Source organism: Calypte anna, chromosome 1 (assembly GCF_003957555.1).
Source record: "Calypte anna isolate BGI_N300 chromosome 1, bCalAnn1_v1.p, whole genome shotgun sequence".
NCBI lineage: Eukaryota > Metazoa > Chordata > Aves > Apodiformes > Trochilidae > Calypte > Calypte anna.
Genome location: NC_044244.1, coordinates 115,041,103 through 115,058,950, shown reverse-complemented (window position 1 = coordinate 115,058,950; position 17,848 = coordinate 115,041,103). Strand labels below are relative to the sequence as shown.

The 17,848-nt window shown below is 35.7% G+C and overlaps 1 protein-coding gene across 1 annotated transcript in view; it reads right to left on the bottom strand.

Moving 5' to 3' along the window:
• Positions 1-17,848, bottom strand: part of CFAP47 (cilia and flagella associated protein 47) — a 296,044-nt gene that overhangs the window by 197,033 nt on the left and 81,163 nt on the right. The window contains exons 33-35 of the mRNA XM_030456465.1: positions 17,649-17,841; positions 4,775-4,872; positions 4,355-4,471 (exon numbers count right to left, since the gene is read on the bottom strand). Coding sequence (XP_030312325.1) covers positions 4,355-4,471; positions 4,775-4,872; positions 17,649-17,841 — 408 coding nt within the window. The remainder of the gene's footprint in view (positions 1-4,354; positions 4,472-4,774; positions 4,873-17,648; positions 17,842-17,848) is intronic.

Sequence of the window (17,848 nt, the reverse complement as noted above, 5' to 3'; positions counted from 1 at the left end):
ACCTAGCACAAAAATTAAATGGCATTAATTTCCTCATAGTCATTCCAAGATATTTAGAGAATGCTTCCAGTTCTGTTTGATGAGCAGTGTAGTGGACTGAGGCTTATAACAGAATATATTATAAGCAAATATTAATCTATGTAGTTGGAAAAGGAAAAGAAAAAACATATCAGGGTGTTTTAAATTCAAAATAATCACAGTTAACTAAAAGCCAAGGTTCTGAGAGACAGAAAATAGGAGAGAAAAACTTTACTGAAAGATATTAGGAAGATTGCTGAACCACGTCTTCTGGCAGTAACAATCTCCTTTTCTCTGAACCTGTAATTACTAGTTAAATAATGAAAAAAAGAAAACTAATGAACAGCAGAAGGCTTTCACCACTACAAAGCTTACAAAGCATTGAAGAAAATAGATATCCTATGCCAAAGAACAGCTTCTAGAAGGACACAAATAATGGAAAAATATGAAAGACTTGGGATCAACAGCCATAAGATGCTACCTAGGTAACCAAATTATACAAACAATGGCAAATTACTACTGAAAATTATGGCATAAGTATTAAACAAACACAAATAAAAATATTATAGTAAATTGCATAAACACAGAGACATACATTTAATCTTCATTAGCTATTTTCAGATATGAAAGGCTTAAATATTGACCTTAAAGGGAAAACATACAGGAAGCAATTCTGTTGGTGAATAAAAGGAGTTTTCTAAATTTATAAAGGCTTTACTTATACAATTGCAGCAGCCAAGGTTTCAATAAGCTGGCAGCCAATATGAGAAAGGAAGAGTCAGCAAGTGTGCAAAAAAGAGAAAATAGTCATCTTGGCATCCAAATAAAGCTTAGAAGTCTGTATTTTTGTACATTTGTAGAAGAGCAACAAAGCTCCTGAAGGGTCTGGAGCACAAGTGTTACAAAGAGTGGCTGTGGAAACTGGGCTTGTTTAGTCCAGAAAACAGGAGGCTGAGGGGAGACCTGCTCGATCTCTACAACTCTTTGCAAGGAGGTTGTAGTGAGGGGGGGAGTTGGTCTCTTCTCCCAGTAGCAAGCAATGGGACAAAAGGAAATAGCCACATGCTGTGCCAGGGGGAAGATTACATTGGATATTAGGAGAAATTTCTTCACCACAAGTGTTATCAAGCATTAAAATGGGCTGCTCAGGGAAGTGGTTGAGGTATTTCTGTTGCTCCAACAGATATAAAACATACCACTGATTCTGAAACATAAGGTTATGTTTTATTTCATTTCCACATTTTTATGGGCTGCCCAAGGTACTAAACCAGATATATTTAAAACCAGATATGTTTGAGCAGGTAACTTACCTGTTGCAATTGCATATGATTCCATAGATCTCACCATCCCAGTGAATGATAGTAGAATCACAATATGTTTGGGATTGGAAAGGACCTTAAAGATTGTTCACTTGTCATTCCATACCTCCCACTAGACTGGGTTGCTGAAAGACCCATCCAAACTGGCCTTGAACACTTCCAGGGAGGGGACATCAACAGCTTCTCTGGGCTATGAGTTCCGGTGTCTCACCATCCTCACAGGAATTCATTTTTTTCTTAGTATCTGAGCTTAGTATCTGAGCTAAATCTTCCCTATTTCAGTCCCTAGAGACCTTTTCTCCAGGCTGAACAACTCCAGCTCCCTCAGCCTGTTCTCATAGAGGAGTTGCTCTGTTTCCCTGATCTTCTTTGTGGCCTTTTGAACCTGTCTGAGCAGGTCACCATCTTTCTTATGCTGGGGACCCCAGACCTGAACAGAGCACTCCAGACAGGGTCTCACAAGACCTGCTGGCCACATTTCCTGTGATGCAGCCCAAGATGCAATTGGTTTTCTGGACTGTGAGTCCACATTGCTGGCTCATATTCAGTTTTTCATCCACTGATACCCCCAAGCCCTTCTCCTCAGGACTGCTCTCAATCCCCTCACTATCCATCCTGTGTCAATGTCTGAGATGGCCTCAACCCAGATGCAAGGCCTTCCAATTTGCCTTGTTGAACTTCCTGAGGTTCTCACAGGCCCACCTCTCTAGCTTCTCAAGGTCCCACAGGATGGCCTCCCTTCTCCCTAGATCAACCACACGACTCAGCTTGGTGTCATCCACAAACTTGCTGAGGGTGGACTCATTCCCATTGCCCACGCCCTTGATGAAGATGTTATTAAATAACATCAGTTTCAGTATGGACTCCTGAGATACACTACTCATCACTGGTCTCCACTTGGACATTAAGCCACTGAGCACACATTTTTCAGTGTAATCATCCAGTCAATTTGTTATCTACTGAATTGTCCATTTGTCCTACTCATGTCTATCTATTTTAGAGACAATGATGAGTGGGACAGTGTCAAATGCTTTTGCACAAAATGAGCAGTAAAGCTTAATTCCAGCCCAGTGTTTTTTATCTAGTGCTCTGATTTATCAGGCTTACAGATTAAAGTAAATAGTTGTTGCATCCACTTTTGTAAAAATGCTTAGGGAGATTCAATCCTTTACAACTCTGAAGTGTTTTTCCAGAATACTGTAGAAAAGTACTACTTCAAACCAAACCATTTCACAGCTTAAAAATATAAAGCACAAATAAAGATACTTAGAAAGACATCACTAATACTCCAGGGTTGAATTGTTTGTTAGTCATGACCAGAAAGCTGAAACAAGTAACTTCTTGCCCGAAGTACTCCATTTTGTAACTGTATCTTAATCCTTAATAAGATTTAAAAGCACTGAATGTGGTAAATGAAGTAACATTTAAATTTGCAGTTGAATTATTCCACGGTTCTTTATTATTAAAGAATCTATTATTACAGATTTTAAAGTTATTAAAAATGCCATCTATTCCAGACCTAATATGAACTTGAAGATCCAAGATCTGTTCTTTTTTCTGGTATTGACTGATCATGCAGGTTTGTTTAAACTCCTGATTTGTTCACATATAGACTTTTGCATCTATAAAAACACCGGTATCTCAAAAATACATTGAACTAATAACACTGTATTATTATAGACATTTTAGTATTAAAACACACTAAGTGCATTGAGGAGAATGTCCTGGAGTTCTGCTTCCCATTTAATGTGTTTCTGCCATCATGTGCTGTTTTTCTTATTAAAAACTGAAGCGAAATATGCCTTCATTTTAAGGTTTATACCTAGATTATCTTTTCACAGTTCCTATCAGTCACAAGTATATGAAGCAGTAGGTTTTATTTGTATAGCCTGTATTATCAAAGCTATTTGTAACAGCATATCTGTATCAGGATGTGGGAGCAAGGCAGTGGCTGATAGAAGTAGAAATAGTAGAGTGAATTTTTCCCTGTAATCACAATGTAATCAAATGGAAAAGAAAAAAAGAAAGGTCCCATGGAGCTTCCTTTCATATCACATTAATAGCAGCATATTTCTACCTCTAATTCCTAATACTATGAATTCCTTTATAAAGTTTCCTCATACATTAACAAACACGATGTCTATTCTACTACATCCTCTTCTGGTCTTCTATCTATCCCAACACACTCTATACCCACCCCAGCCCGTCACAGACCCTCACATTCACTTTGCTCAAGATGGAAGCTGCACCACTCTGCAAATTCTTAAGAGAAAAATAACACTTGAAACAATTTTAGTTTTGCTAAACTCAGGGAGCAAATGTTTGTCAAACCCCAGGTCTGAGGCCCTGTAAATTCAGTACCAAGCTTATCACATGTGAATAGCAATGGCAAGAGTGCATTACAAGGCCACATGTTCACAGGGACTCATCTTCTTATTTTGTATGTGTTGGTTGCACGTGTTACTTACTGATCTATTACCTATTTAAAATACTTGATACTCTCTTATTTTCTTTTTTTCCTTTGCTCCCTGAGTAGTCCAAACCTTCAGACTTCTGTGTGCACCAAACCTGGGACAGAGCACTCATGGGCCTTTATCATTAGATAGATGTACCTAAGGGTCACCAGACAGTCATATAGTGTTTTACCACTCCAATTTATGTTTAAGTGGATGATGTTCTTGAATATGTTTCTTTCTAAATTGCCTTAGGATGTTAATAAAAAACTCCAGTCACGTATTCATTTACAATGTTATAATCTGAATTAATGCTGTTATCTTCAGATAGCTGCTTATATACAATTGTACAAAGCAAGGAATTATGGAAATTATTTGTAACTAAATGTGTGTGTATGAAGCCGTATATTGATTTCAATCACACAGTAACATATCATAAGATGAACGTGCTTAACCAAAATCTCATCTTAATTTGATGTGCAATATTAGTGTCATAAAGTAAAAAAAAAACAACAAACAAACAAAAAAACCCCATAAAAGTACTGCTAGCATAAAACCATTTACCTTTATGTCTATAGCCAGACTGACAGCACGCATGGCATTCACAAGTATCAAACAGTTGTGCAGAAGCTGTGCAGGAGTTCTTGGATTAGTATACATCCTTACAAAATGAGTAGCAATCTAGGAAAGACAAGAGAAAAAAACCTCTTGGTATTCCATTAAGCAAAACTACTATGCATTTTCACTCTTTCAAAAGCCCAGAAGTTCTAAATTTTGAAATAAAATTACCTCTTATGCATATACCCAAAGAAAAGAAAAAATAATACTGAAATAATCACTCGGGACTTTGTAAATGTTGGAGGTTCTTTTTTTCTTTTCAAAATCCATATCAGTCAAGAGTTCCAACAGAAAATAATACCTGAACAAACCCAGTTATAATAATAAACTGTAAAAAACTTTCAGACTATTGAGAAAAGTCCTTACCAAATGTGGACAATAAGCTGCCAGCTGTGCTGCCAGTACCAGACCATCTAGAAGATCTCGGTCAAAATTTACTATCCACCTCTTTGGTGGTACTTCACCTAATTTAAAAACAGAGCAAGAATTAGACTCTTCTCCCTTTAGATGCCTAATTTTATTCTGGAGAGAGATGATGACTGTCTGAAATGACTGAGAGAACAGAAAAGGGAAACTTCTGTTACATGTAGACTTTCTCAGACATAATTCTCTTGCTAAAAACACATAATCTTACATATGATCTCATATAAAAACATGTCATAAAAACAGAAATATAATAAAACAAATATATAATATTGTAACTATCACTCATACACTCTGATACAGCATGTAGGAGTATTCATGACAATGGAAAGGAAAGCAGGTATGTTAAATTTAACCTCACAGCTACCTGTAAAATTTAGGAACATAAACATGCAAATTGGTTTTATTTTGATAGGCATTACATCCATACAGCTACTGAAATTCACAAAAATAGGCATGAATTTTTTAAAGTTGCAACACTTAAGCAAATAAGATGGAAAAGATTATTGATTTTCTTTAAGTTCATGTTAAATTATTTCACCCAAATGCAATATAATTGAAAGCCCATAGCTCATTTACTTCAGCATGGATCACTACTGTTACAATTGGGTTGTAAAATCCTATGCCTCACAAGGTTAGATTATTTTTTACATTTCTAATGTTTTTATTTAAAATAAAACTTATGATTAATAAATTAAACATATTTCTTTTATTAATATTTCTGAATAATTTCATATCTTAAATATTTAACACAGTATTTAAACAACAGACTTTTGGTCTTAACATTATAGTAAACTGTGGAAAAATACAGTCATTTGAGAACCCTCAACTTGAGATATTCTCTAAAAAAAGGTTACTGGCAAATTAATAATTAAATTATTTAAATCACTGTCTACATAATTACTCGTTCTTTGCTGTCCAGATAAGATGTGCTCTGTGAAGCATGAACAGATTGAAACTGATACTTTCTAAAGGAGAGCAATCTGGTCACAAATATTCAAGTACTGAGTCATGCCTTCTGTTATCTGCAGTTTCTTCCACCTTCTCTAGCAAAAAAACCCGTATTGCTTAATACGTATTTGTTGTCCTTCGGGTATTTTTGTTTTGTTTTGTTTTCCTTACAGTCTAAGGTCCAAGGTCCCCAGTTTAGAGATCACTTTGCTCTTCAGCTACTGGCAAAGTTTTAAGATAAACTGGGATCACACTTTCTCATATATGCCAGATTATATAGCATCTATTTCACTATACAGACAAAGTCTATTGTTTACCAAGTTCAAAGCTTCCTGTGTTGAAAAAAACCCACACTGATATAATATGGAATTTGAGATGATTAAAAATCTCCTACATTTCACAAACACATAAAAATCTCAATGTTATAATATTGGGGGGTTTTATTTCAAAAATGCTACAACTAAAAGATAAGAAAAAAATTGAAAGACTGAACTGTTATTATAGTAATATAATGATGTTCAGATATTTGCTTCATTAGCAAAAGATGACCCTGGAGACAACAGCACTTGACACAGAAATAATTTAAAAGAAAAGAAGAATAAAATGCCCACCAAGGTTACACATTTCAGACCTTTCTTTCCAGTCTGTCATTAAGAGCTTCCTTCTACAAGACCAAAGACATGAAAGCAGGGGCACAAATCCTGTATCTTTTAAAGGTCTCTACCTTTACAGAAAGAGCACTATAAACCAAATGAAAGTTTAAGAAAAAGAAGAGCACAGATTCTCTATGCATTTGGAAAACAACAGTCTCACTCAGTGGTCAAGAATGCTGAAACTAGGAGAACCGTGCTCTCACAAATAAGATTTCACTACCGTATAGAAGTAACACTTCCATCAGTGTTACAAAGGATTTTAAACCTGAGGCAGTATTTCTGGATCTCTTATTTCTGTTATGAACAACCACTATCATAGAATCATAGAATCGACTGGGTTGGAAGGGACCTCTGAGATCATCAAGTCCAACCCTTGATCCACTACTGCTGCAGTTACCAGACCATGGCACTGAGTGCCACATCCAGTCTCTTTTTAAAGATCTCCAGGGATGGAGAATCCACTACTTCCCTGGGCAGCCCATTCCAATGCTTTATCACCCTTTCGGTAAAGAAATTCTTTCTAATATCCAACCTAAACTTCCCCTGGCACAACTTAAGACCCTGTCCTCTTATCTTGCTGAGAGTTGCCTGGGAGAAGAGACCAACCCCCACCTGGCTACACCCTCCTTTCAGGTAGTTGTAGAGAGCGATGAGGTCTCCCCTGAGCCGCCTCTTCTCCAGGCTGAACAGCCCCAGCTCTCTCAGCCTCTCTTCATAGGATATTTGCTTAAGTCCCTTCACCAGCCTGGTTGCCCTCCTTTGGACCTGCTCCAGGACCTCAATCTCCTTCCTGAACTGAGGGGCCCAGAACTGGACACAGGACTCGAGGTGTGGCCTCACCAGAGCTGAGTACAGGGGCAGAATCCCTTCCCTGGACCTGCTGGCCACACTGTTCCTGATACAGGCCAGGATGCCATTGGCCTTCTTGGCTATCTGGGCACACTTCCTGTCAATCCAGACTCCCAGGTCCCTTTCAGCCTCGCTGCTCTCAGCCACTCTGTGCCCAGCCTGTACCGCTGCATGGGGTTGTTGTGGCCAAAGTGCAGGACCCGGCACTTGGCCATGTTGAACCTCATCCCATTGGAATCAGCCCAACTCTCCAGTCTGTCCAGGTCCCTCTGCAGAGCCCTCCTGCCTTCCAGCTGATCAACACTCCCCCCCAGCTTAGTGTCCTCTGCAAACTTGCTGATAGTGGACTCAATCCCCTCATCTAGATCATCAATGAAGATATTGAACAGAACGGGGCCCAACACTGATCCCTGGGGGACACCACTAGTGACTGGCCGCCAACTGGATCAGCACTGTTCAGCACCACTCTCTGGGCCCGGCCCTCCAGCCAGTTCCTAACCCAGCACAGAGTGCTCCTGTCTGAGCCCTGGGCTGACAGCTTTTCCAGGAGGATGCTGTGGGAGACGGTGTCAAAGGCTTTGCTGAAGTCCAGGTAGACCACATCCACAGCCTTCCCCTCATCCACCAGTCGGGTCACCTGATCATAAAAGGAGATCAGGTTGGTCAGACAGGACCTGCCCTTCCTAAACCCGTGCTGGCTGGGTCTGATCCCCTGTGCATCCTGCAGGTGCTGTGTGATTGCACTGAGGATGATCTGTTCCATGACCCTGCCAGGCACTGAGGTCAGGCTGACAGGCCTGTAGTTTCCTGGGTCCTCCTTCCAGCCAAGAAAGCAAGTAGATTGATGTATATTGAAAATTAACAACTTTTTTAAGGTAAACCTATTCACTTCCAAGTACCTTCAAACATCAAACAGACTGATTTAACCAAACAAGCTATTGTCCAAAAACCAGGCCACAAATTCAAAAATACTTCAAAGTGGATAAAAGTTCCTTATCTTAAACTGAAACAGAGAGGTAATCACTCTACACAGTGTTTAAAACACTATGAAACTTCAAAATTCTTTTCTTTTACTAATAGTTAATTTACTTGAGTTTATACCTCCAGAGTTGCCTTAGCCAACACTTGTATTTATATGAAGTACATCTGAAAAATTATAATTAGTGGCAGGAAAAAAGTAGCTAGAGAAGCTGCTGATGGATGTCAGATCATCATTTATCAGCACAAGGAACTTCAGTTGGTCCTCCAAGAAGTGAAGTTGAATCAAATATGCAAATAAGTAGCTAATATCAGCTACAGATACAGATTTGGTTATAGAACTCATCATTTACACCAAACTGGTTAGTTGTAAGCTTATACAAATGGTCTACAGTTCTGTAAACATTATGATTCAGACTAAATTTAGAGATAAACTACTGAGGAACCAAAAAGAACAAATAAAATAAAAATGGGGTAAATGACTATATGGGAAGTTTGTTCAGATGGAATCCTAAATTAATACACAGTAAATATATCAAGTCATAATCTTGAAAAAAAACCCTAATTCCGGGAAATATTTATTTTTAAGTACTAACAAAGAATAGAATTTTATTAAATTATGGATTTCTGTGTCCTAGAAAGCTGAAATTCTTATAGAATTTCCAAAGATTGTTCATGAATATCCAGAAATAAAACTTTAATGTACAGAGATTTTGCACCAGGGGATGGTAGTTCATTCTGATCCCACCAAGAAAGACACTCAGACTTCATAACGTACCCGTCAGTTATTAGAGCTACTGCTCTAGGTGAAAGAGGTTATTACAATAATTTTTTTATTATTGTTCCTGTCTCATTAACATGATCAAAATTAAAAATAAATCAATTTACTTGTTCTTTTAAATATTAATAAAATGTATGATCAGTTTAAAATATTTTTTTAATTTGTTTAAAAGAAGAGTGAAAAATTCCTTTTCTGTGAGATATCAAATCAAAATTAAAGCATTAATTTATAATGCATACATACATTTTTAAATAATCATTTCATGGTGTCAGAATTACGTTTTTTTCCTACTGTTTAAATGAAAAGAGATTTTTAAAAGCAGAAAACTCAAAACCTGAGGGTCTTTCATAATTCTGGATGTCAAGGGAAGATGAAGTTTCAGTGGATATATAGTATTTCCTTTTTACCTATGACAAGAACTAGACACAGTATACACGGGCTTTACCATGTATATTGGGACAGTAATAATTTTAACTATATTCAGCCCCCTGTTCTGTAAAATCTATAGGAGCCATTAATTTCTTCCCAACTCCTTGGAAAACTGCTTGTAGTTAATTGAAAATATTTCATGTAGTCACTGCAGTAATAATTACTTATAAAACAGCAGAATACATTTTTCCTTAAAAGTTAGTCTTTCTAATATAAATCCATCATATTATTGATCATAGCTGGGACTTACAGAATTCAATAATCTTTCTGTCTTTTGCTTTTTAGTAGCAGAACACAGACTTACTCTCAGCACACAATACTGGTATTTGTAATAAATCACCATTTCCACATTTTTATTTTTACTTTTTAAGACAAACTACACGTGCTTATGTTTTAAATTAGGTTGAACATGCAGCTGTTGTTCAGGTTACTCATCTGGATTGATGTGTGCAGCCTGCTTACAAAAACTCATTAAAACACGTGTTCAAAAACTAAAGGTTATAGTTTATTCTATTTTAACTTTAAATTTTACTTGAAGTGTAACATTAGCTACTGGGGGAATATAACTTGAGTCCACTTAAGCAATACCAGCCACCCCTAGCACCCAAGTGATTTCTTCTGTCTCCACTACTCACTTCTTTCATGCTGGCAGAATTGTCTGGGTGGCAGTAAAAGTGGGTGCAGGAACAAAACTGATATAAGAAGAAAGGGCAAAACACTTCTTTATTTTTTAATCTGGATCACACCAAGTCATCTTACCACACAGGCACACAAATGTTCACACCAGTGGAAACACAACATGATAACATGATTGTTTAAAAGCATTTACTGAACTATAGCTTTACAGCCCATGTAAATCAGAGCATGAAGGAAAAACCCATGGAGTATTTTCCCATTTTGAATTATTAAATACTTTTCTAAGTACTTTTGTTGTTTTCCAGTTAATCCTTAAATTATCAATCAACCTACTTAACTCAAATGCTTGTAAATAAATTAGTCATCAAACATAATGTATTCTTCCTAATTACATCAAATCTAGCAGAAAATCTGCCAGCTAAACACTCTACAATGATTAAGTTTTTAAATACAATTACTACACTTCAGGAGAAATAAACAATGGAAAGTGGAATTATTACTCTGGATGCCTCATTTTCCTTTAAGCATATAAACGTATTGAAGTTCATTTACTTTGGTAGTTCTTGCAAAAATAAAATAAAATAATAAGGCACCTTTAAGATAAAGATTCTCAGCTAATGTCATGATGAAAACTGACTGATGGGTGTTATAGGCAAGAAATAGCTTAAAATAATGAACACTAGCAGGTAACTCTATGCAGGTAACAAAATTGTCCAAACTGTATTTCTGGGAGTGATTCCTGCTACTTTCTAGTTGCATCACAGGTCTTCTCACAGATGTTGATAAGAGCTGGACTAAAGTGGGATGTTCTGAATTCTCCCACTAATGAAGAGGAGTGAGACAGAAGCATCAATTAGGCTGATCACTAATTGTGCTGCTGCACACAGATTATTCAGATTTGGAAAACTGCAGACTTGTATTAATGGAAAGAAGAGGCCAAAGAGAAGCTTAGAGACAAATGCCAGAGGATGCTCAGGGACTTTGAAAAGTGATGCCTGAGACTGGCAACTATGAGCAGAGGCACAGCATGGACTGATGGGACTTCTGCTTGATCTTCTCAGACCAGGAGCAACCTTCCTCCCAGGGAAGGAGTCTGAGACCTTGTGAACACACCACTATGTGAAGAAACTAAATGTGTCAAAATATCAAATAGAATTCTGACCTTGCTGGTTCTTCAGTAAACCCCAATATCCTGATTCATCACAGGCTGTCATTTACTCACTCTAACCCATGACAATAGGAGAAAATACCTCATAAAAGAAAACTATCAAGAAGGATTAATATAATTAAATTCATAAAAAACAAAATTTATATGGGAAAAGTTTCATATTTAGATGTTTTCCCTCTCTTCTCCCAAAAAGAGAAAGAAAAGAGCAAATTATATTTACTGTCACTCTATGGGTTGGATTTTGTCTTCCCCTGATGAATCAATAGTACACAAGACTCCACTGTGGCTTTTTTGTCATAATCTTCCTTTGCTTTCTCTAAAGCAAAATCAGATATTTTTACACTTTTATGATTCTATTTGAAGCCTCAAGATTTTTTGCAGGATAGGAAAACTATTTTCCAAATTGATATAATTGAGGAAATGTCTATAACAATTTTATGTTAAAATTATAACCAAGCTATTTATTGGCAGGATATCAAGCAACAGTCATCATAAGTTCCTCTGCCTCCAATACTATATGTTACTTGGAGAGTTGGAAGATATTCTGGACAAGGAGAAATATTAGACATTTTTAATGTCAGTGAGAAAAAGGAAAGTTTAGGGAAAAGGTGCTGCTTGGTGTTGCACAAAACTACTCAAAAGCAGTAAGCATAACTATGAGCTGCCCACAAATCGAACTCTAGACTCTATACTATTGAATATTTTAATTTTCAACTTGGAAAACAGTATAAAATAATCATAGTCCAATCAGGAGATAATATCAAGCATGATAAAGTATGGACTCTAGGAAGAAGAATGGGTTGCAGATAATTGTGAGGGAAGAACTATAAGGTCTTTAACAAATGGAGTAATGATCTGAAACAAATGGGATGAAATCCAATAATGATGCATACAGTGTACAACACTTAATTGATAATAATTAATTACACAAGTACTAGATGGAAAATTGGATAGAAATAACTTTCACAGACAAGATAACAGCAAAATCTCATATTGGTGCAGAAAAAGCATCCTTTGCCAGGATGCATAAGTGGAAGAGTCATATCTTAGGCAGGCAGACTGATCCTTTCACTTCTATTCACTTCTAGTAAAGTTTCAACTTTAGGACTTTAGAACTTCAGGACAGACGTAGATCAGCTGATGGAGTTTAGCAGAGAACAAACAGCCTGGGTACCCAGAAAGACTGAAAGAATGGAATTGTTTTGTTAAGAAGAGGGAAAGGGAATAACTGAAGGAGAACAATAAGTTGCAAATAGGTATAAAATTACTAGAAAAGAAGATCCACTGTGCACCACATTTTAGAACAGAAACCACAGACTTTTCAAGTTTTACTTTTATTAACCTGTCTATGCATTTTCTCACTGGTTTTACACCTACTGGTGTAAAACTGGTTTACACCTACTTCGTGCTGCAAAACACCAGCAATGTACAATCTACTTCCCATTAATAATCAACTCCTATTCCAGTTCCTCCAATGTTTGGAAGTCAATCTTTATGCCTCCCTTAACATATCTTCTCCCTCATCAATTGCAGAAGAAAATATGTTTTAAGAAAAACAATTTAAAGAGAAATATCTACATTGTGTGTGTGCATGTAAAGAAGTATCTCTTTGAAGATAGATAGTAGTGGTTTTACTCGAAAAAATATTTTATAAAAAATAACTATTTGGGTCAAATTTTCCAGCATTGTCTGAAGACACCATGTTCCCAATGGTTATAACATCAAAGATTTCATTGTTTTGAAATAGTTAACATATCCCACTGTTAACAAATAAAATTTTTACAGCAGTTTGGCACCCCTTTTGAAACCTAGGAAAAAACAGTCTTATTTCAAATAGATACATGAACGTGTCAGTCCCACAAAAAACCCCACAACAGTAGAAAGCAGTTGGCAAGCCAAAAGCATATTCTTCTTTCTGGTAGAACACTGTTTATCTCTCCCCAAAACACCTACAACAGCTCTTCCACCACACACCACATTTTTGAAAAAATTACCATGAAAAGTTACCATTAATCTTTAAAGCATAATTCCAATAGAAAACAAAAAACATTTTAATGCAGATGTATGATGGATTGGTATTATCTGGATAGTAAGATGATAGAGAAAAAAAAATGGTCTTGATCTTACAGGATCAGATTAGGTTTAATCTACCAAATTTAGAATTTATTCTATATAAAAAAGACAGAATAGTAATAAATCGTAAAGAAATTACTTTATTTCTTGTGCAGCTGCTGTTTTCACAAGCAACAAAAATAGTTCAATTCTTGCTAACAATTGCAAAATCAACATTGTCTGCAAAATGTCTCAGTAAGCACAACACATGCTTCATAAATTATAAATCTTCTGGTGAGTAGCCAGAAGTAATTTTGTCAAATTCTCAGTTACTGAAAAATATGAAAAAATAAATCATGTTAGAATACTATTCCATGAGGCTTTCCAATTAAAATTAGTACATTCACACCAAAATCTTGAAACTGGTGACCATTAATGATCAAAAGTATGGAATGGTGCTTTATAGGAAGTCAATAAATCAGACTATAGAACTACAAAGGAAAAGCAGCAATTGAGTGGTGATAGGACAGCATTCCATATAAAGAGGCATGACACCAAGAATGAGGAACAGACATTACTGTGAAGTAGTTCACTGTATTACACAAATCTGACAGTAAAGGAAGTACCAAATTACAGTATTAAGCAGCACGCTCAAACCAAAATATTATACACATAGATACATGGATTTTAAATCTAGTTACTGCTTCTCAATGGTGTGATGCTAGTAGGTTGCATAAGTTGAAAATACAATTAAATAAATTCACATAATAAAAATCTAGTACAACTTTAGAGTAGTACCACCTCCATCTGACGTAGTCTTGATTTTCACATCAAGAAGTCTCAGAATATATATAAATACATACATATATATATATGTTTCCACTGCTACTCATCTCTAAGCATCTTCTATTGGAAGTAGAATACTGAGCTACATAGAGCTTTCAATTATCACAATATGTCCTTTTTAAGGTAAATTACTGCAATAATAAAGTTTTATAATATTATATAACAATTTCCAATTCTAGAGTCTGAAAGTCTCTGGAGGGGAAACTAATCTATAGCCATAATAATGCCTATAGCTCTCTTTCAATATCTTAAATCTGGTACTGAAGAAGACAAACATTTACAGAAGAAATATGTAACAATAACATTTTCTGTAAGTCCTGATATTAAAACTAGGGAACAAGGGTTAAAGTTATGGTATTGAAGTATACAATACAGACCATATGAAAGATGAGAAGAAATATGCCTTTTAATAATTTTTGGAAAAGGCTATTGTGTTTTTCCTAAAATGTATTTAGATTTAACATGATTATAACAGATCTACCTACAGCACATAAAGCATGTGAGGCTACCTTTATTTAACATGGAAAACACTAAGTTTTCTTACTAGAGAGACTCATCAGCAAATCACAGTTCCTACTTTAAGAAGGATGCTACAACCCTTGCTTGTGGAAACTGATAGTTATTACACTAAGAACTCCTGAAATATCAAAGACCAATCAATTTAATATCACAGTAAAGTCATAACAATGGTAAGCAGAAAAATTCAAGAAACACCACATGGGGAACTGACCAGGGAATGGATACACTGGGCCTGCTTCGTTTATTCCCATCTCTTGCAGAAGGCTTTTACCCGGAGGCACAAACATTTACTTTTCCAGTCCTAATAAAATTTTTCAGTTGTCTTTCGCTGTCTACACAGTTCTAGGCTTTTTTTTTAATCAAAAAAGTATCTTAAATTGACAGATTCCTTATCGTTTTTTGCATCACATAAGAATGGTGTCATATCAGTCTCTATTTTGTTGTTTTTCAACAAAGTTCCCATTTGTAGGAAGAATGGTACTGGAACCCTCTAGATGAAAATATCACCTTTGCCACTAATTTTATCATGGCATTTCACTTGTATTTAAAAGGTAATAAATCACAGCAATTCGTTACAGCATACCTAGCTTCAGAATCAATGCTATGATCCCTGCATCATCTTATTTAGTAAAAAATAAAATAAAATTTTAAAAAATTAAATACCTTAGAAAATACTTAAAATGAATTAACAGAAACTTTTTGAAATCTCCATAGTCTATTATATGCTTTCTCTTCTCAAAATATCTGAAGTTGTATTGCAAAATTGACAGCTGTACCCTACTCACCCTACATATTTGGTAGGTACTTCAGAAGTAGCACTAATTACAGAAATAATCAGAAAGTTTATTTATTCCATTTAACACAGAAACACTGTGAAGTACCTTGTTTAGCTGAAAGCTGAAGAACTATCCAGGCACCCCCAAAATGTATTCCAAGTAAGGAAACAAAATTTCCTCTTAAACATTTACCCACTTATTCATACTTGTGTAATTTAGGTTTTTGAGAGTCAGTATATATGTATATATAAATTTTTACATATAAGCATACATTTTTAAACACAAACACATATGCATGTTTGTATGTATACATCCAAATACAGACACAAACATATGCAACCCTAAGAGTTAGGGCTTTTAAAAAAAATATTTAAGTTTTCCAAATATGAGCATTTTGAATCTTTTCAATATAGGGCTCCAAGAACTATCTTTCTTTATACTTCTATTTCCTTGAAGCTGAATAATACCAGCCAGTATAAAACAACAAAATTGTGCAAAATACTGAGATTGAACTCTTGCCGGATTTGTGGAGCCTTTAGAACAAAATAACTGTAAAAAAACATACTTTAATATGCTAATTTATTCTGTACCCTTTCGCAATTAAAACAACACTTTCAGTATTTGGCTCCTTAAAATGCATCATCAGTAAAAATTTCACTTGGACAGTGATATTTGGGTTTTTTATTGAGCCATTCCACTAGATCTGTAATTTATGGTTCAGATTCACTCCTCTCATCTTCAGACATTATAAAAAAAACAAAAGTTCACCTAAAATAAGATGTGTTTTTGTTCATATTATCCCCAACAAGTTCCCAAAGCCCAGAATAAGGTTTGCCATACTTCAACATCTAAGTATTACTAGGGTCTAAAAGACAGAAGAAAGAAGAAAACAAACAGAAGAAAGAACAAACTGAGGAATATATGCATGCAGTATTTATAATGAGCCACAACATTGACCAGGTAGCCATTCCTTCTGCAAGCTGTTGTCTATAAACACCAGGCTCAGATAAAACCCAGCAGAGCAGAATGCTTGCAACTAGCAAACATTAGACACAGATAATAAGAAAATAATACATTGGAAATACACCTGTTTACTGTAGGGCATATTACTTTAGCTAGGGAAGCTCCCTAAGTTAATCATAAAAACAGACCTAAACTAAGAGTTGTTAGCTAGAAATCTATCAGATGCAGGGGGTACACACTAAACTTCCCACGTCATTAGCAGAACTATTCAACACGAGAATATCTAGTAGAATCTGCTTCTATGCAGATAAAATGAGAAAAGCAATAGGATATTCAAAACATTTAAAGTAGAAAATATGCCCAAAATAGGCTTATGGAAGATAGTATGAAAATAGATGATCCATAATTCAGGTAGGTCAGAAATCACTCAAGGCAAAAATGACTCCAGACAATCTTTTCCATATGTGGCTAATGAGCCATTTTCCTGGAGTTTTTCCCTGATCATCACCACACTGCCTCTTCTGTCAAAGTTTAACACTGGGCTGGCAATTAAACACATGACACACTGTTAGCTACCCATCCAAAATTGATGCTAGCAGAGACAATGAAGTTAGCAAAAGGGATAAGCAAAACAGAGAAAACATAGAAGAAAACAGAAATAATCATTACTACAAGTTGAATCGTTTTATCGAATTTAGACACCAGAACTGCCTAAGTCAGTCTTAAACAGAACAGGTCATTTTGTCTAACCTTACTCAAGTGATCATGAAGTTTCAAACTGACACTGCAGTAGGGCAAGATTCATAACCTGGAACTTTGGTCTCCTTTACCTTCCCAATTGCCATTAGAAAAAAAAGACAATAAAAATATTCTTAGAATTCTGAAATGCCAGCTTTCAAATACACCAATATAAGCACAAATATTCACTGCATGTAACTATTGATAGGAAAATGAAGATAATGTGTTTATTGTTAGCACTTTCTTCCTGAGATCATTAATGGAAAGAAGGTGCTAAGATTCACTATACCTCACTACCCCTTTATGCCTACTTAGAATATGCTCATCTTGAAACACAGCACAGCAAAAGGAAATACGTATGGGTAGGCAACAATTTATCCCACAAAATATTTCTAGTGGCAAATTGTCACAATATCTCTAGGAATAACTATTTTAAAAGTCTACAAAAGGAGTATTAGAAGGAATAGTATTATTTCACCTTTTTGACAATTTTTCCACACAGTTCTTCGATTCTTCTCATAATTCTTATTCAACCAGGTGAGGATGGTTCGTTCATGTGGAGAATATATATTACTGGATAAAGGTTCTGATTTAAATCTTGGGATGTTTTGCTTGCTTTCCAAGCTGAGATCAGGGATATTACGTGAAGAAACATGTGAAAGAACAAACACCTGAAAT